The 19,458-nt window shown below is 39.8% G+C and overlaps 4 protein-coding genes across 7 annotated transcripts; 1 reads left to right on the top strand and 3 right to left on the bottom strand.

Annotated features, from left to right (window-relative positions):
- Nucleotides 1–238: 238 nt before the first annotated feature.
- LOC117147708 (estradiol 17-beta-dehydrogenase 2) lies at nucleotides 239–6,974 on the top strand. Of its 2 annotated transcripts, none has more exons than XM_033314700.1 (3): nucleotides 239–394; nucleotides 5,649–6,427; nucleotides 6,497–6,974. In XM_033314700.1, exons 2-3 carry the CDS (start codon nucleotides 5,659–5,661, stop codon nucleotides 6,718–6,720), a joined length of 993 nt encoding a protein of 330 aa, XP_033170591.1. In that variant the 5' UTR covers nucleotides 239–394; nucleotides 5,649–5,658; the 3' UTR covers nucleotides 6,721–6,974. The 2 variants fall into 2 exon arrangements, with proteins under 2 accessions (XP_033170591.1, XP_033170589.1); XM_033314698.1 differs by having other exon boundaries at nucleotides 239–577.
- Nucleotides 6,960–9,636, bottom strand: LOC117147707 (molybdenum cofactor synthesis protein cinnamon). Of its 2 annotated transcripts, XM_033314696.1 has the most exons (7): nucleotides 9,483–9,635; nucleotides 8,666–9,426; nucleotides 8,367–8,545; nucleotides 7,880–8,308; nucleotides 7,661–7,823; nucleotides 7,224–7,322; nucleotides 6,960–7,162 (listed from the first exon to the last, which is right to left on the bottom strand). In XM_033314696.1, the coding sequence occupies exons 1-7, from the start codon at nucleotides 9,511–9,513 to the stop codon at nucleotides 7,019–7,021; spliced, it is 1,806 nt and encodes a 601-aa protein (XP_033170587.1). In that variant the 5' UTR covers nucleotides 9,514–9,635; the 3' UTR covers nucleotides 6,960–7,018. The 2 variants fall into 2 exon arrangements, with proteins under 2 accessions (XP_033170587.1, XP_033170588.1); XM_033314697.1 differs by lacking the exon at nucleotides 6,960–7,162 and having other exon boundaries at nucleotides 7,236–7,322; nucleotides 7,626–7,823; nucleotides 9,483–9,636.
- A 181-nt stretch (nucleotides 9,637–9,817) lies between these two features.
- LOC117147713 (cytochrome c oxidase assembly factor 6 homolog) lies at nucleotides 9,818–10,369 on the bottom strand. Its single transcript, XM_033314710.1, has 2 exons — nucleotides 10,352–10,369; nucleotides 9,818–10,289 (listed from the first exon to the last, which is right to left on the bottom strand). Exon 2 carries the CDS (start codon nucleotides 10,200–10,202, stop codon nucleotides 9,924–9,926), a length of 279 nt encoding a protein of 92 aa, XP_033170601.1. The 5' UTR covers nucleotides 10,203–10,289; nucleotides 10,352–10,369; the 3' UTR covers nucleotides 9,818–9,923.
- Nucleotides 10,370–10,567: 198 nt separating this feature from the next.
- On the bottom strand, nucleotides 10,568–19,392 carry LOC117148856 (histone-lysine N-methyltransferase EHMT2). 2 transcript variants are annotated; one of them, XM_033316516.1, is made up of 10 exons: nucleotides 17,822–18,562; nucleotides 15,015–16,871; nucleotides 14,718–14,959; nucleotides 14,258–14,625; nucleotides 13,960–14,201; nucleotides 13,715–13,905; nucleotides 13,493–13,654; nucleotides 12,897–13,434; nucleotides 12,452–12,825; nucleotides 10,568–12,217 (listed from the first exon to the last, which is right to left on the bottom strand). In XM_033316516.1, the coding sequence occupies exons 1-10, from the start codon at nucleotides 18,560–18,562 to the stop codon at nucleotides 12,049–12,051; spliced, it is 4,884 nt and encodes a 1,627-aa protein (XP_033172407.1). In that variant the 3' UTR covers nucleotides 10,568–12,048. The 2 variants fall into 2 exon arrangements, with proteins under 2 accessions (XP_033172407.1, XP_033172406.1); XM_033316515.1 differs by having other exon boundaries at nucleotides 13,493–13,905; nucleotides 17,822–19,392.
- Nucleotides 19,393–19,458: the final 66 nt, after the last annotated feature.

The following is a 19,458-nucleotide window of genomic DNA, read 5'->3' as shown; positions in this document are numbered from 1 at the left end:
GCCTTAAAAATGTGGTATGCAATAGATTCATGACTCCGGACCCCAAAAACTTGAAAACCAGTTAAGGATCACCAGCTATCGTTTGACATTTGTTCGCCTAACACACGATCACAAAGCGAGTTTTAAGAAGGCCTTTATAAAAGGTGGGGGCACGACTCTACGTGATGGGGCCGAAAGACCTCGTCTACGCCGCCTGGTCTTCGGCTATTTTTGTTCGGTGAAGCAAACCCGAAATTCAAGCCACCAGTCTTCAGTTCCAACTCAGTCAATAAAGTCGCAGTACGGAACAATATCGCTGAATCGAGAGTTAAAAACAACAAAAAATAAGTAGCATAATCCTCTCTCTGTCGCACTCAATCAGGCCTGGGCTATAGGCAGACTGTGTGTAAAATAAGTAAATCAAAAAACAAAATTCAAGACACTATAGTACGTTTAAAGTGAATGCTTGATATCGCGTCGCGTTGCCAAATATACTTTTTTTTAATTTTTTTGGTTTCTATCATATATTAAAGTTTTGTCTAAGTGTAATTTTTTTTAGCCAACCAGACTTTAACTTTAATTAGACACATTCCAAAAGGTAAGCTCCAAACGTGTCTTAGGTTCAAAAGCTGGGCCTTCGAATGACGACGGCATGAGCCCCCACATTCCCCGCTTTGCATACCGCTTTTATCTTGGCTTCAACTGCAGATTTTTAGTATCTCCTCATTCCACACGCTTTAGCTCGTGCGGAATCTCTGTTATACCAACAGACACAATAATGCGCCAGATATAATTATTAAGTCATGACAAGCGATGGCTTGAATGCAAAAAGCAACAAGTCCTGATATGGGGGAAACCTGTTCTGGAATAGCTCGCACACAAGATTAATGTTGATCCTGTTGCTCAAAGGATTCAGACAGGTTCACTTCTAAATTTGGATGCATTTACTAACTGAGTACCAAGATCGATAAGCCCCTGCTACGCTTTTTGCAAATGTCTTTTTTTGGTTAAGTATTTTTTAACTCCATTTCAGTGCTTGTTTTTACCAGATTTAACAGTACAACTAAAATAAAGGTACACCATACCACTCTTATTGTCAAATTGGACCAAACTTATGTTCAACACCACACTCTTCGGCAATCCAAAAAAAAAAAATGAAAACACACGCTATACACGAGTGCAATGACTGCGAAGCAAATGCAGATATATTTCTAAAAAATAAAAATATTTTTCGAAAGTGTATAGATATTTCGTTGCGGATTATTTTTCAGCTACAAGGAAACGGCGCATGCGCAACAAAAAATTATTAGGCATGTCCGAACAGAGACATATTATTAAGATTCCCGAAGCATACGCAGATCAACCATCAAAAAACCTCAATTATAAAGTGGAATCACCAAGAAAGGAAAGTTTGATGACAACGTCCTAAATGTTCGCGACTACACTGAAAGTGTTTTTTTATTTTTTCGACTATAATGTGCCAACGAGGGTTGAAAACAGATGGTTGAGGAATAGTAGTTTGTAGTTTTAAGTCAGCAGAATTTGTTAATCTGTCTGTCTCTCTTTTATTATCGTTTCCAGCCGTTCTGTGCCTTTCCATTTAATGTAAGAAATCCATGACTTTTGGTCCTTTCCGCAGACACAGTTACATACGTGTACAGTTATATACGTGTAAGCCCCACCTGGTTTGGTGTCTTTTGCCAACAAGAAAAAAGCTTAAAAGTGAATAGGAGGCATTCCAAATGGTTGCAAATAAAAAATAAGAAATAATTAAAAAAAAAAAACATTTTAGAGAAGCAATTGCCTGTTGCAGTAGAAATAGCTTTGAAAGTGGCACAAAGCAATTTTAATGCTGAATGGAGCGTGAAGTTGTTCAGCTGAAACGCAATGCATTTTTTAATTTTTTATTTTCGATTTTTGGGCCAACAAGAGCAGACATCTAAATTTAAAATAAAGTGCTATTATACTTGACACACACGATAGCCGAATTCGCTTTTGAATCAATAATTGGTTCGCAAAGAAAAATACAAAAATAAAAATACATCAAAACAACTTCTTACAAAACCTCGTCGAACAAAGTATCGAATTTTTTTGCAAGACATATAAATCAAATATCTTCAAAATGAAAGACTTATACACAAAGCTATATGAACTCGAATTGTCATACTAACTAAAATTATGTATACATACTTCATAGGGTATCATCAAGTGCTTCCTTCCTTGCATAGAAACCCTTTGATTGAACTCATTTTATCCTAGCCAAGGGAACAATTCTGTCGAAAGCGATGGTAGATTATCGTTTATAGGTTCCCTTTTACTACTCCCACGAAATGTAACCACATATGGATGGGCCGCAATAATGATGTCATCCGATCCCAAATTCTCGGAGTGAAGTGCCATCACGCCCGTGCTTAGCTCACTTGACTGGAAGCCGATGATCTAATCTTAATGGGGAATAGCTACATCAACAATCGCCACTATTTTACATCTGAGCTTGAAAACAAGCGGAATAGAATAAAAAAGTGCTGGGTGTGAACTTCAATAGAATGGCAACGCCGTAAACTTAATCAAAAACAAAGAACTAAAAAGAAAAGTCTTGCACGGGTTTTTTCGTGATACAAATAAGTTCATTGCAGTGGGTATATTAAATCGTGTTAATCATACCCCTTACGCGAGAGCAACACGAGAAAACATAAAAACTTGTTTAAACGAATACGATACGACAATATCCCTATATCTATATATATATTAAAATCTGAGGCCCTGGGTTTTCTTTGGGCAAATTAGCACATGAGCTTCAGCCAAAACTCAAGCATTAAATAATAACTTCAGCAAATGACCAAATCAAATTTTAATTGGTAACTCATTAAATATTTTTTTTTTAAATTATAGAATAAATTACAAAAAAAAATACAGTAAATTATGTATTACAAGTCTTAGCCAAACCTCTCTAAATACAAAAAATGTTTGACCTATTTTTCCACTTGAAGTGCAAATTAATGAGAGCAACTAGATTTGTTTGCGCGCGTCTACAGTGTTTTTTTTTGTTTTTTTTCTCGGTATTTTCTCCGATTTCTTCTCTCGCTTCATCAGTTATGGCAATCAGACAACAATCTGCTTTGCATTTGCTTTTGAGCAACGAAGGAAAAAGGCCGAACCCAAAAATGGTCCAGCGGTTGAGGCAATATTGAAAATATCATTTTAAAAAATATTTATCGTTTCGTTGAATTTTAATTTAGCTATTAAATTATTCATAATTAAATAAAAATATTCAAACGATTTATTAAATATATTAATAACACCGCCAAATTAAACACCAACTACTTGTAGAATCAGACTTTAATAATCGCGTCCACTTTTACCAATCCTTATTTTGCATTGTATAAAATAACGGAAAATATCGATAAACATATGTACATACATACGTACATATATATGAATAAATTATGCTAAATCGCTTTTTACGGTGCTGAATATATGCCTCTATCTAACTAGCTGTGATTTACCCGAATTTTTCCTCTGACTGAATGCGAGCGCTGATCGTGATACGAACAACCGAAAAGAGAGAACACATATGCGATTAAACTAATTAATATACGCAACATTTGTTGAATTGTTTGAAATTAAATACCTTATGATATTATAAACAAAATTTGACCTTTAAAACTGTAAATCATGGGAATTTTTTATCTTAAACTCGCTGGTCCCAAGCACTGCTATTTTTATGAACACAACTGTATATCATGGCTAATAAAACTACCGAATCAAAACAATAAATATAATAATACGAGTGCAACACATATAGTCTCGTTGGCCAAGCACGATAGACTCATACAATATGTATATAGAACAATGAAAGTAATTTTACATCTTAGCTCAGATATGAAATCTTGTAAATATAATTCTAAAAATTATACAAGTAGAATTAGTTAAATCTTCTCACTAAGTTTTTCAAATTTCCTCGTATTGCTTGATTGCCATTATGGCTTTGTTTTTTCCGCCGTTTGTTTGTCTTATTACCCAGCCGGTGTTTGCGGTTGCAGTACCGCTGCATCGGTAGTTAGACCAAAATCAGCGTACATTTCGTTTACCCCACACATAAGTTCCGCGATTAAGCCCGAAAAGCTGCAGATTTGGCAAACCCATTTCCGGGCGTGAACAAATTTCTTTCAGCTTGACAATGAAGGAAAACGCCGAAACCGTCAGAGTATGTAAATTTAACAGCTAGTTCAAGCAAAAGATACAACTTTTATTATGCCTTTAATTTTCATAATTTACCTCGAAGAAAATACTTTAGAGAATTATTTCTTTAAAGTCACCAATGCATTTTTTTAAAATAATGAACACAATATAATAATATAATATCAAAACTTCAAGCCGCCTAAAATTATACCGATCTTAACTATTTATTTGCTGTGTAAATGGGTTAAAAAGACTTGTCATAGCTCTTCAACTAGAGTAGTATATGCACAAACTCTTAGTTCTGTTCATCCCCTGTCTGTAAAGCGCACATACCAGATCCCATCCTTCCTTTATTTTCCTCATCACAAGTGGAAAGTCAAGAAAACGTAGTCATAGCTTACTTCCAAATGGTTAGGCACGCCTCGCTGGACACGTTCGTTTGACGTGTTCATGGATCCAAAAATACTTGGATAGATATGTATCTATATGCCGTTACCCCACCTGGAACATTTTCGATTTCTTTAAGAGATCGGCCGAATTTTTGTACACGCGTTGAAAAATGTGCAATAATTAAATAATTATAAGTAAAAAGAGAGGAAATAGTGCAAGACAAGCTTAAAGTTGTTATTTGAGGCTATCTATACGTCTCTAGGTATATTCAAGCTAAAAATAAATATCCACTTCATATACAGCAAGTGCAATCTCAGGTTACCCAACTCAAGAGGGTGATTAAACTCCTCGTTTGGAAGAGAAAGTGTCCAATAGTGTACAAATATACGTTTCATACACATATTCGTTATTAAACCTTTATATACTTCTTGATGTTTAATTTCCTAATATTTAATATACCCAGACTATATAAATTCAATCTCTGGTTATTTAACTCTAAAAGGTTATTAAACTCCTCGCCTAATTGAAAAAGTGTCGGTTAGATCCAGACACAGTTTCATTATAAAACCTTTCTAGAGTTCTTAATATTTCAATACCTAATCTCATACACATATATTCTTAGAGGTTCAAAACACATTTAGTTTATTATATATTTACATTTCATTACGATATTGTGCTAAAATATTTTTAAATTCGCATAACTAGTACTTTAATTAAAAGGATTTACTTGTCGTGCCAGGATTGCATATTCAGACTTCAGGAGAAAGTAAAAGTAAAAATGCAAAAATATATTATACATATATATTAATATAGCAAAAGAGCTCTTTGGGGTCGTAGTGATAAATGTCATTGACATCACGCTCAAAACGCATATTTATATACAATTTATTTTTTTTTTAATTCGGCTATATAATAAAATCCTCTAAAATGTACCTATTAAATGAACTATAACGTTAAACTCCTGTGAGATTTAAATATTTTAATAAAGAGTGCCGATTGAGTAAATGTAAGAAAGATGATCTTCTATACTGATAAATTACATTTTCTGTGCCATCAGATTGTTCACCTGTAATCTCACCTTTTTTCTTCTATTCCAGCAATGTCATAATGGAGGCAATGACCATGCTGGTGTTGGGCTTCCAGTTGCTGGCGCTTTTTTCGATCGCCGGCGCGCTGCTTATTTACCTGATTTGTAAAGTGCGCGAGGATAGCGCATCTGCCAATGCGCATAGTCATCCCAATCGGGTGGTCCTGATAACCAGTGCGGATACCGCATTGGGTCTTCAATTGTGCACCCATTTGGCTAACAAGGGTTACCGGGTTTTTGCTGGAATGAAGGAGGCCCAAGATTCGCTGCCCGCAAAACTTCTATGCAGTTGGATGAAGATCCGAGAGTACAGTGAGGAACCCATTGCAGGCACAATTATTCCGATGAGATTGGATGTCACCCGAGAGGATGTGCTTCGCGAGGCCACCGTTATTATAGGCGCCAATCTAAATGCAGATGAGCGCGGGATTGCGGCCGTAATTAATACTAGTGGCAGTGTTTTCCGAGGCCAGGTTGAATCGCAGAATGTCCAGCAGTGGGAGCACATGCTCAGAACCAACATCCTGGGCACCTTACGTGTGGCCAAGGCCTTTGTGTGTTTTCTCCGTCCGACACGTGGAAGACTCCTTTACTTGGGAGGAGTAAGTGGAGGTGGAAATGCTCGAAACGGAGGTGATGGACTGGTTGCCTTTAACGCCTCACGTGTTGCCGTAGACAAGTGTGCCGAAGAGCTGCGTAAGGAGCTGCATCCCTACGGGGTCAGCGTGGTCGCTTTGGATACCTGCGGCATGACGGCAGAGTCATTGTACAAGGCACCAGTCGCACAAAGTAATGTAATCCGTCAGGTTTGGGAAATAAATCAATTATATATAATTTTTTGTTTGTAATTTATTTCAGCCATGTCCTTGGTCGTTGGGGCCCCTACGCAGTATACAGCGGACGTGCTCAGTCCGGACGCTCTTCATGTGATCGAGCGGGCGTTGTGGGACTATGTTCCGCAGCAGCGCTATGCGCTCCTAAGTCATAACAAATACCAATTTGCGTTGCCATGTCGCTCCTCGCTGCGACTTCAGATGCCGGTGGCTTCAACAGTCGGCGAGAACGCCAGTCAGTCGGTTTAAGATTTGTCTTCTTCCATTTCCTGTACATATGCTCCTGATCCAATTTAGTATAACGCATCCGATCCTGCTTCTTTTCCTAATTTAATATTTTTACAATATTTTTCGATTGATATTCTTTTTTTTTTCTTTTCTGAGGGCTTTTATAATATTTACTTTTTAATCGTTTTTGTTCACACTGCTAACGGTGTAATTGTTGAACGTTATATTTAATGTTATCATAATAAAGAAAATATATGTGCTATCTGTCCAACATATGTGTTTTATAGGTTTTTTTTTACATTTTACGTTTATGTAGTTCTTATTCGTACTTCGAGATAAAGTCAAGGCGCAACACGGAGGCCGGGAAAATTTCACCAGCTTTCGCCAATGGTCGATCAGAAGTACGTGCAGGAAGGTTTATTAAAACATCGGCACCAACAATGCTCTGCAAGCGACTACTAATCTAGGATAATCGCAAAAAAATTGTCATAATATGGGATTTATTTTAGATAAAGATGGCTTACTTGATTTCCATTAACGCTCGCGTATAACTCTCCAGACTTCGAAATCACGGAGGCCCGAACGAACTCCGGGCGGCTATCTAAGCTGAAGTCATTTAGCAACTGAAAGAAAAATATATCAAGAAATTATTCTAAATTTTAAGAGGCTTGTTCTTAATTTTACGTAGATATGAAAAATGTAATGTACGTATACGGAAAAAGGAATACCCTTATTGATTCTAATATCAATGTTATAAAATCTTTTGCATTGAAAATGTGCAATTTGTCAAACTATTGCCTTTTAAAAGTTTCCAAAGAAACATTTCAGCAAAACAAAGAACATCGAGAGCAGTCTATAGTTCTTACCACTTTGATTAATTGCCACGATAAAACTACTATCAATCATAGAAGTCTGTCGCCACTCACAGTTTCACAATGTGGTTAAATTGATTGGAACCCACCTTCACGTTAACCACAGAAAGGGAGCACTTGCAACGATCCCAGCCAGCAGCAAAGCGTATCGCGGGCAGCGCGAACAGATGAAAAGTAACGAATGCTGACACTGGGTTTCCGGGTAGACCAAAGAAGTACTTATTATTCCGACTTGCAAAGGTCATGGGCTTGCTGAGGGACGGACACAAGATAAATATAGCACTATGCGTTGAGGAAGACAATATTACCCTGGCTTTATGTTTACTCGGCCGCAGTGAATCGTAAATTGAAGGTCTTCCAACACGGACTTTACGAAATCCTTATCGCCCATTGAGACACCACCGCTGCAAATGACAAAGTCCACCACCCCGAAGAGCTCCAATAGCGATTCCTTAGTCTTTTCAAAGCTATCGCTTAGCACACACGTATGCATACAGTTAAAACCAAAGTAAACCAGAAGCTCCGTCAACATGGTGGTATTTGAGTCAAAGATCTTTCCCGGAGTAAGCTGATCGCGCGGTGAACAAAGCTCACTTCCAGTGGACACTATAGCCACCTTAGGCTTGGATAGTACCAACCTATTGCCCACGGAAGCCAGCAGTGATTTGACCACCACGGGAGAAGGATCTAGAGCAGGAAAAATTCGATCATTGGTGCTTAGATCGTAGCCCACAGGCCTAAGGAAATAAAACAAATGTTTTAATTAGTTTCTCCTTAGTATTTCGCAATACATACCTAACATCTAATCCAGCTTGTGGCTCCACCATAATGTCCACAAGGCTTTCCTGGCCGTTCTTATCTAACTGCAGCAACTTGGTGTCCTCCACTTGCACTACGCAATCTGCCTCCAGGGGTAGTGGTGCCCCTGTGTTAATTTTGTAGCACTCATCCTCTGCCAGCGGCAAAGTATTAGGCTGAAACCGAATGGGAAGTGTGTTTAAAAATCGAGACAGGATTTTAAACTTCCATTAAACATTTACTCTCATTCCCACCTGCACATATAGTTTACCACTATAAATAAAATTGAAACTTACTGAATCTCCGGCGGCTATGCATCCCAAAACACGCTTACTGCCAGAAAATCCAGTGGACTTCATGGCATAGCCATCCTTAATGGAAGCCCTAAAGGGCGGAATGTTAACCGGCGCACTCATTTCCAACAGAATCTTGTCCAGATTGGCGGTCTTCTGTACCGTGTTAAAGATAATTGAAAGCACCTCTTGAACGGCCAGCATTGGAAAGGGCGAATTTCGATCGGAATATGTGCCAGTTCCCGTTTTGTGGGGACAAATGTGGCCCTTTTGGGCGGATCCTTGAAACTCCGCATGTGTTTTCCGCACCAGGGACACATCGTCACCTATAAGGTGAACAGCATGGGGCAAAAGTTCCCTAATGGTCTGGAAACACTCTTTTACGGCCTTTTCGCTACCAGGAAGGTTTAAGATGAGAGTATTTCCCGCAATGCCACAGATTCCGCGGGAAAGAGCCGCATATTGGGTTTGTTTGATGGACTCCAGTGTAATATACATAGAGAGTTGTGGGCATTCCTTTTCTAGCAGCTGCCTCGTGGCCTCTGGGGTCACATCCCGTGGTGCAAATCCCGTTCCTCCGGTAGTCAGAATCACTCGCAACTCCTCCCGATCGATCCACTTACGTAGCTCTTGCTGTATTAGATCCTTTTCGTCCGGAACTATGTTTCCAATCACCTGGGTATTAGCAAAGGTTTCAGTGATCAGTTGTCTCAAAATAGGACCACTTGTATCCTTCGCCGGCTCCTGCCAACATGTGTCGCTAACTAGGGGTATAAAAACCATGAAAAGTAGAAGTCTATGGGGATAAAGGCTAACATACTAGTCAAAACTCCAAAGGTAATCGATTCCATTACGTTAACTACACCGTTTCCAACTCAGCCACTGAAGATACTCGATTAAATTGTAAAATTTAATGCATAAATAAATTAGCATGTAACCTTTTTGCTTCTTGTTATCGATAATTCAGTAACGAACTCTGAAGTGGGAACACTGATTACAGTAGCAGAAACATTAACCCTACAATGGGCACGTTATGTCAAGTTTTTAGCTTTATTTTCAAAGTATATACAAAATGAACCCACAATTTAGAAACAAGGTAGAACATGCTTAGTACCATCTGCCAAAAATGTATATGTATATATATTTTAAATGTGGTTTGTTTGTATGTTACTATACAGTTTATTTATTTACCATAAAAAAGAACACAAACAGAGATATAAGCTGGTCAACAGTACTCCTAGAAACCTTGGCGGGCTAAGGGTCAATTGGCTTGCTTTTCGGCCTTCGTACGGTCCTCCAAGGGATCATAACCCTTGGCCATTTTTTCCTTAAACTGGTCATAAGTACGCTTGCGGTCGAAATGCTTTACCCATTGACCAGGGCAGGATTGCTCAAATGATTTGCGAAGACTCTGGCAGGGGGTTGGTACCTTTTCCCCACTGGTAGAACTGTGCTTTGGGGCGTACTCCTCTAAACACTTCCAATACTCGTCCCGGTTGTTCCAGCACTTTGTGCGCTCCGCCTTGTCTGGAAAACTCATCTCTCAGGTTGTTTTCCAATGATTATTTGATGGTCTTGTCAATTGGGGCTATAATAGATTTTCGTTCGAAGTTCAACTTGTCAAACGCTTTGAAGTAAAAGGTCCATATCTAATTTAATGTAATAATATATCAGCCAACAAAAACCAACCTCAAATATTACAAAACAAAAATCAGCTGTTCGTTTCGATAGCTAGTGTAACAACGGGTGGCAACTCTGCAGGGGCGGATGATTGGGCGCTCAAATTTTATGTTAAGCCTTTACAAAATCTGTGTGTTATTTTGTAGTATAAAGACAAAAAATTTTAAGCCCTTGATCAAATCGTAGACACCGACCCAAAAATGAAGCCGCATTAAAAAGTCAATCTTAACTGCACACGATAATATTTGTTTATTGTTCGCACCGTTTCTGCCGTGCTCTTTATGGCGAATTTAATCAATTCAATATTTTATGGTTAAACAATAAGGTAGCTGCAATCGAAAAATGACTTCTAGCATGCCTATTCTTCCAATTATGAGTAAAACTTACAAGTTTGATTGCAAAAGAAAAACAAAACTTAAGAACACAAATGCATTAAGATGGCATTAAACTGTCAGCCGTAACAGTTAATACCGCCAAGGGACACTGCACTGTATAAATATATTTTTTTCATGACTCTTGTCGTTAGGTACATAAATACGGATACAAATGCCAACAGAAAAATAAAGAAGAGCCTTTCGATGACCTATGACTTAAATTACATGTTGTCGTTTTAAACAGATAAAGTTAATTACACATGCAAGCCCCATGTTAACGTTTACAGTCTTGGGTCTAGAGTTCTGTCCCAAATTGAATTGTGAAAGCGGATAGATAGTTTCGATATACAACTATATTGCTTTATAGAAAAATTAGGGTTTTCCTAAGGGGCAACCGGGTAAGAAATAATTTTCTTTTAGGCACTTGTGGCTTGGCTTGCTTAGCAAACTGAAAAATTGTTATATTTGATAAAGATTCCAGATTTAATTGGATTGGTAGAGTGGTAATCAAACTGGGGGTATGTGTCAGTACTTCACCCTGCACAAAACATGTACATATATGTGTTATCCATTATATGACAATGTTTTTTTGCTAAATAATTCCTCCTTTACTTTTGGTTTCTAGTAACATTTAGATGCCCATTACAGGTCAATTTAAATGGTCTAATTTTCATGGTTAACGGTAAAATCAAACAAATTACTTTTTACGTATCACGTATTTACGTATTCTGGAGCATGCTCATACAAATTAAAAAAAAAGCAGACTACTTCTATTAAAAAAATTTGTTTTCTCTTTTCTTTTTAAATACTTTTTCTCCCTCATTCTTATGACTAGATGGTCTTTTCCGCCATTACAATTCTATTTTATGCCTGGTAATGTCCAAGCCTAATTAAAAGTTTGAAACTTTTACGCTCCAGAAACAAGCATACCCACAATGTCGGGAAGCAATTTTGATATGCCCTTCTTATTTAGTTTGTTTCGCGCAGGAAGTATAAACTAATTTGGTTTTACAGTTACTAATAATAAAAACATTATTAATAAGGCGTACAAAAATTAATACAATTCAAACAAAATTAAAAAAAAAAAAAAACAAACACTATTTGTATATGTAAAAATAGATAAAAAGTTGTTAACCACGAAACATTTGGCAGTCAAAGAAGAAAGGCCCGGACGGGCTTCGATAACGATTCATTGTTTATATCGTTATCGAATATGGGGCTGCTGCGATTTCAGATGTCTGGCTTATCTGGTTGCTGATGGTTTAGGTGGGGATTTATTTGTCGGATGAGACTGTAAAATCTGCAATCATTTCAAGTTTATGAGGTTTTAGCCTACGTCTGTCCAATTTTCTCCGTATTTGTAGACGACAGCGTTGTTGCATCCGTGGGCGAGGCATTTGTGCTTGAGGATTGGGAGGCGTACTTGCAGGTTGCTGACAGGCATCGACATCCCACACAGGAGCGATGTTCCACGCGCCAGAATTTTTCTCCGTAGTCAAAGCTAAAGGAAACAACAAAGAGTAAATAAAGTCAACAAAAATATCCAACCCTTAATTCTGATCAATAATGTGTTAAAGGACCAATACTATTCAACGAATAATTATTATATTTTAGTAGAAATATTACAATAAAAAAGGAAGCAATGGCTTAACATTTTTGTCTTTAAAAATTTATTGTAAAATAATTCTCGTTTGACTATCTATCTCTTTGCTTTAAAATCGTTGGATCCACTTACCATATTTCCTCTCCGGCATCGATGTCACGGCAGGAAAAAAAGGCGATCTTAGGGAATCTGTAGTCCTGATGCTCGTAGAAAACACGAACGGGCAAAACATTCGGTTCACACGAGTGGTTAAAAAACCGGGTTACATTTCCATAATAGTTAGCATCGATGCAGTGCCCGTTGTCTAGGTCAAAGTAGTAGCTGTCATCGGTGCGTCGATCTGCCTCCATCGCGGTCAAAATTTCACCCGTATAACTGGCCACAAAAGTGCCTTTGGGCACATTGGCCAGCGCACGTACTCCCCAGCCCTTCGCCTGATCCTCGCACTCGACAATTTGTAGTGGTGTCCGTGTACCATTCTGGACCACGCGGTTTTTGCAGGAGAGCTATTTAAGGAATAGAACCAGTTTAAGAGTTTAGTAAAAAATTGATTATTTCCGATAACCAAGTCTCTAACCTGATTGCAACCGCAGACGTCGTTGCATTCGAAGATTACCGCAGGATCCTCGTAGTTAAAGTCGGCGGTTAGACGACTTTCTGCCGTGTACCAATTCTGCGAGGAGGCCCCATTGCACTGACACCGATCGCTACTGCAACTATCCAGGCAGGAGCATATGCGCATTTGAGAAACGCGTCGGTCAATCTGCACTGAGTTTTGCTGGATGATGCATTGTGTTACGTAGCGAAAATCCGGCCACATAAGCGAGTCGGCCTCATCCTCATTTTCAGACATTGCCAGTTCGTTGCGAACCACCTGGATTGGTCGTGCCTCCCTGCCATTCGACGCATCTGCACATACCACAAAGGTACGGAGGCCCAAAGGCCTGAAACTACGCATTTGCATATTAAAACCTACAGTGCGACCGCACTCAGACTCCTCATTCGGAATGCAATCAAAGGGCAGCTGTTCCGCCTTGTTCTTAATCATTAGATCGGCTCCATTAGCTATTAACGCAATGCACATGCGGGTGACAGAATGACGACAAGCAATGTGCCTAAAAATTATATATATGTTATCACTACATCACTCCATTGATTGGTAAATAAACTCACAAAGGCGTGTCGCCCTCCACATTCTGTACATTGCAGTCCGCCCCTGACTGCAGCAGTACTGTAATCGTGTCCAGACCATCATTGTGCAGCGTAGACCAGTGCAGCACGGTATTGTTGTCATTGTCGCATATGTTTGGATCAGCATCCTGGTTAAGCAGGAAGCTAATGAAGGGAAAAATATTAATCAGCTTTAAGAGAACCCCTTGGGGCAGAGAAGCCAACCTAACTATATCCGTGTGCCCCAGCTCTGCTGCCCAGACCATGGCCGTCCAACCGCCTTCATCCTGGGCATCAATGAAACTTAAAAAACTGGTAATATTTCGAGTAGTTCGATAGCTGTCTACAATCAACTGTGTGGCTTCCAAGTTGCCTAACTGGGCAGCAATATGCAGACTGGTCTTACCATCGGGACCCTTTGAAAGTACAGTTTATAATGATTATAGATCATTTGGAAGAGGCATAAAAACCTTAATGGCCACATCCGCACCACATTGAAGAAATAGATTCAGCATGTCGCACTTCTCGTTCATCACGGCACACATTAAAGCAGTCCGCAGTTCATAATCCACAATGTTAACGAAATCCGGTGAGCTTGCTCCTTTGCAGAGAAGCAGATATGCCATCTGAAGTGTGCCCGAGTGGGCCACCAAATGCAGGCAGGTGCCATTTAGGTACTCCCGTATAGGAGTCAGCACGTTGAAGTCGGCAGCTGTTCCAAAAGCATTAAGCCTTTATAACGTAAATGCCGAGTGCAAACAAACTTACCCAGAATCTCCGCTACACGCTCCAAGTCATCGTTTTGGACTGCATAGTACATATCCCGCGGCGTAAACTCTGTGGTCACGCGACCACTAGCAGAAACCACATGGCCCCGCAGCACTACATTCATTACGGACTCGGGTATAAGTTGAGCAAAGTTGATCGAATTAAGAGCATGTCCGGAGTTAGAATTGGAAGTGCCCGCCCTGCCTCTCTGGGCTCCATTTGTTTTTGAAGCAGGACTTAATGCCGCGCTTAAGGTTACGGCGGTGTATGGTCCCCCATTGTTTCTGGCCGTGGCTCCTGGAGTATTTGCTTTCCCAACTGTTCCAAATTGGGTTAGATGCGAAGAGGTTGTCAACCTAGCGGGTTTTCTGCATGGTTAGTGAAGAATATATTAATACATTTTGAAAATAGATTTGAATTAAATCTAAAACACGCTCAATCTGCAACACTATTTACTCACATCTTGTATTTTTGGGTGCGCAGAAAGACAGGCAGGGACTGACACTTCATGGTCACCGTGGAGGTCCGTTCTGGTGTATCTAATCCGCAGTGGGGGCACTTGAGCACCAACACAGGGCTGCTGAATTTGACGCCCTGATCTTCCTCATCGACGAGTTCCTTCTCGTACGAAGTGTTTAGAATAAATCGCTGGGCACAATCGGGATGAAAGAAGTGCTGCTGCTTGCATAGCACAAATTTTCCCTGAAATATAATTAAAGTATTTGATTGCGGTTCATAATAATAATTCTGTTTTTACCTGTGTACAAAATATGCCACATCCTGCGCAGCAGTTGTGGGATTGTAGGCGCTTTTTGTGCTCGTCGCATAGGATCATATAGCTCACGCGTTGGCTGGGTCTGAGTAGATTGTGAACCTCCGAGGACAGCTCGTTGCAGCAGCCAATTTTTTGTTCGTCGATGTGATCGATGGCACAGCAGTATGATGAGTCCGGGGCATTCCTGGCATAGTACTGGGAAGGCTTCTGACATAGACAAATAAACTTTGCCACTCTGGAGGTGCTGGGCCTCATATCTAAGTCTCTTATCGGGGTAACATCAGCTTGAATAGAAGTGTTCAACGAGTGAAGCTGCTCCACATCCAGTGCAGAAATTGAAACACTTGCTCGGGCTGCCTCAGTCACTTCACCGGTGGCTCTTGCACATATCCTTCTCTTGAGTTTGGCTGCTTGCACGACTGGATTCCGAAGTGATTTTAAAGTGGCTGTTGTGGGAAGCTCCTTGGTAACACTATTCCTCACTCTCAAAGTAACACTTGGTTTTCCCACTTGCACTCTTGTAGTAGGTAAGAATTCATTGTCCGTATTGGAACTGTCGTTATCCGAGGGCTCATCTCTGTGATTTTTTTGCAGTCCCAAATGCTTTAGGTGCTTTTCCTTTTGTTTGGCCAGTTTTCGTTGCTGTTTTTTGTTCAATTTCCTTTCTTCTGGTGATCGATTCGCATTAATTCGCGATGCCTTGATGTCGCTTAGAAATTGTTCGACATCCGGACACGGACGTAACTTACTTTTGGCTAGCATTGCTGCGCCATAGTTCTCAATGTCCCGCTGGGACTTTGAAAACAGTCTTTTCTTTATGGCACTTGTGCCTGCAGGATGTCCTGGACCACCTTCGAAGTTGCTCCCGTCGGACTTGTCGCTCTTTTGCCTTGAGGTCGAGGAATTCGACCCATTACCGCCTGTTGTTGGCGTTTCAAAATCCCCATCTACTGCTGCAGCACTCTCCCAGTGGGTCATACGTTCAATGTGCTTCGTTTCGAACTCACAGCGCAGTTCGTCATTTTCTAATATCTTTGGCGTTGGTTTTATTCGTCTTTTTGATCGCTTGGGCAGCTGAAGTTCGGATCCACCAGAGGAATTCGTTTTCTTGTTGCCATTAGCAAACGGTAGCACGCAGGATGTTTCAGATTCTAACTTCACACCGGGCGTTTTTGCCTTCCGCCCTCGCTTTTTTGGTGGGGTCTTCTCATCTAAGACAGCTAGTGGCAAGATTTCAGAAGTGACCTCCGCCAAGGAAAGCTCTGCAGAAGGCTGAGAGGGAAGTGCCTCTGTCTTTACCTCCTCCCAAGGGCTTCCATCGGCATGTAATCGATTGCCCAAACGGACACTACGTCGCATTCTCTTGACATCTCCCAAGGGAGCTTCACCCAATTCCTCCTCCTCTGTTTTTACCACAACAAAGTCGCTTAGTTGCTGCTGATCTATCGGTTCATCCGGGAGTTTCCTTTTGCGTCCTGGTTTCTTCTCCCCTAATGAAACCTCGCCGGGTAAAATAACCTCACTGGTTTCCACCTCGGCATCGGGTCTTATTTTCCTGGCTCGACCCCTTCCTCGCTTCGGAGCAGGAGCCGAGTTTTCCTCAGGCGATAATGTAGTCGATGACGGTTTGTCAAGTTCACTCTTCAACTGCAGTCTGACAATAGCAGTATTATCGTCCAGTGTGAACCTCTCCAGATGGCTACTACAATCCGTATACTGCTCCGACTTTCCGAATTTTTTATTCTCCACCTGAACATGTTCATCAGTAACTGAAGTGGGCGTGTCTGGGGGTCTGGGTGCTCTTCGAGATCGTCGCGTTCCACCGGGAGAAACTTGTACCTGCAAAATACAGAGACTCATTGAATGTGCCGACTAAAGAAGTACTCAGAATTTTAATATGTATTATATAATATAGAGACCTACTGACTAGAAGTACCAGTCCTCAAAGAAAGCTTTAAATGCCTTCACCGGTTGCCTAGACAACTGTTTCTACCAAACATAAAAGGTCTGTTGACCAAAAGGATGAATGAATGGAATGTTTAACCCTCTTAGAATTGGATGCAATTACTTCAAGCCTTACTTGCATCCAAATTCTGAAAATACGACAAACTAACCATGGGGTATGTACATAATATTAATCGAGAATGGAAATATTCATAAGAATATCTAAATACATAATTCTTTTTATTTTTTTTTACTTCTTTTCTCTTGCTCTTTTGCGAGCGCATGGCATTACCGAGAGACGACTACAATTTTAACAAAAAGTTAACTTCTCCAACATAGTAATTATTTAATTTGTATGACATATCAACATATAACATATATCAACATATCATTGGGCTAAAGAAGTACAAATACATTATAATATTTATGTACATAAATATGTATGTGTACATCAATCATATGTACGTATGTATTTGATTTGAACTACACGTGAAACACTAGAAAGGAAATAACTCAACAGTCAAGGGCTAACTTCTAAATGAATTAACAAATAGTTAACTTCTCAAACATTATAGGTCTTTAATTTGTATGACCTTTCAACAAGTAGGAATTATAAAAGAATCCCTAACCTTTTTTATGATTGGGCTGAACAAAAACAATGCCATACACTACAATATTTATGTACATAAATATGTGTACATTATGTACTTGATTTGAACTACACGTGAAACACTAGAAAGAAAAGAACTCAGCAGTCAACGGCTAACTTCTAAATGAATTCAAATATAAAATAAACAGCAAGAATTTCGAAGCTGATACAAACAAACACACACACATATACTTACATTTTTATCAGCTAATGTCGCTGCCCCTGCCGACGTCGCTGCTCGCATTTGGTTGGTTGCGTCAGCAGCGAGTTTAACGCTAGCAGAACTAACAACAAGTGGAGATGCTACTGTTGCCTCAATTCTTGTTTTTGTCCCTGGTTCTGCATTTGCATCCGATTTTTGTGTTGCCGCTAGTGTGTCTTCTTCTTTCTCAGCAGCTTTCTTATTTTGCTGCTCAGTTTTAAAGCTTTCGTTTTGCCATCTATCTGTCGACGTCGTTGCAATTTCCGTTGCGTGTTTCTCTGCACGCTCGTTGCTTTCCATCTTTACTGTTATGGATGTTGCTTTGCCATTCTGCTTTTCTTCCTTTTCGGAGTATTGTTTTGCGACATCTTGATCGTACTCCATTTCCTTCCTACCTTCTTCCTCTTTTTCGCTTTTTGTATGTTGTTCGACTTTTTCTGCATTCTGCGCTTCTTCTTCTTCCAGCTTGACAGCGGCCGCATCGACAACATCTGCCAAAAGTGCTTTGATGTCTTCGATTTCCTCTTGATTCCTTGCCTCCTTGCGCTCCTCCTCCTTGTCCTTGTGTTTCTTTTCTTTACTAGCGAACTGGTTATTGGCCAAATTACGCCACTTGAGGGTTTTGTCTTCCGCCAAGTTCATATTAAGCAAAGTACCACCCTCCGCTGTTGAAGTAGCACAGTCGCTATTGAATGTACTAGACATGCTGTTCATCAGCTCAACAAAGTCCGTCATCTTGCCTTAATTGTCACTATTTGCTTACTTGGCGTATTAGTTTCTTCGATTTTCGATTTCAGAGTCAATATTCCATCGTTAGGCAAATAAAAACAAAATTTCGGTTTCAGAACCCTATTTTTCCCGATAAGATTCGTGCATCGGTCGTGCAAGCAGCAGCCTTTGTTGTTGCTTTGCTGTTCTGAATTTACAACTATTTTGACACCGATTTCTTGTAGTATAAATGAGCAAACATAAGAAAAAAAAATTCAATCTTTAAAACTTAGACATTAAAATCTGGTTTATCTGCTTTTTATTATGGTCCTTCTTTTTCTTCGTTCTGCCGGCAGCGAAGTCGACTGCGTTTCTTGGTGGGCACAGCTAAATTTGTTGTACTTTTTATAACAAATGCAAAATTTGTTTCTATATTATTTATAGGTTTTTCAACTTTTCCGTTTTTCAATTTCCCTTAAGAAGCACAAAATGTTTGAAGAAATCGCTGTTTTGCTGATTAGCTCACATGCTGTCAAATATTACACTCTCCTTTTCACATCGCTTCATCACCAAGATTGTTGTTCTTGTTGCTACTCTGCCGACGTCGCTGCTACTGCGTTTTTGTTGGTGTTGCAGTCACTGTTTTGAGATTTTGGAATTGGTAAGCTGCAAATTTTTAACGAAATTCTGCAACGAATTTACAAATGCTTGTAGTTTTCGTGGCTTTTTCTTCACAAAGCCAACCAGTTCAATAACATTATTTTAGAAAAATATAAGAAAAGCACACGAACACACATACAGAACTACGTTTTCGACGCACGCACACGCACGCACTCCGCGCTGAAAACTGTTATCCGCAAAGAACAGCAACAACACAACAACTAGAGCTGGCATGGCACAAAAATCGATGTTTATCGGAGATG

This window comes from Drosophila mauritiana, chromosome X (assembly GCF_004382145.1).
Source record: "Drosophila mauritiana strain mau12 chromosome X, ASM438214v1, whole genome shotgun sequence".
Classification (NCBI taxonomy): Eukaryota; Metazoa; Arthropoda; class Insecta; order Diptera; family Drosophilidae; genus Drosophila; species Drosophila mauritiana.
The sequence above is the reverse complement of the archived record's forward strand: the minus strand, read 5'-3'. Positions and strand labels throughout refer to the sequence as shown.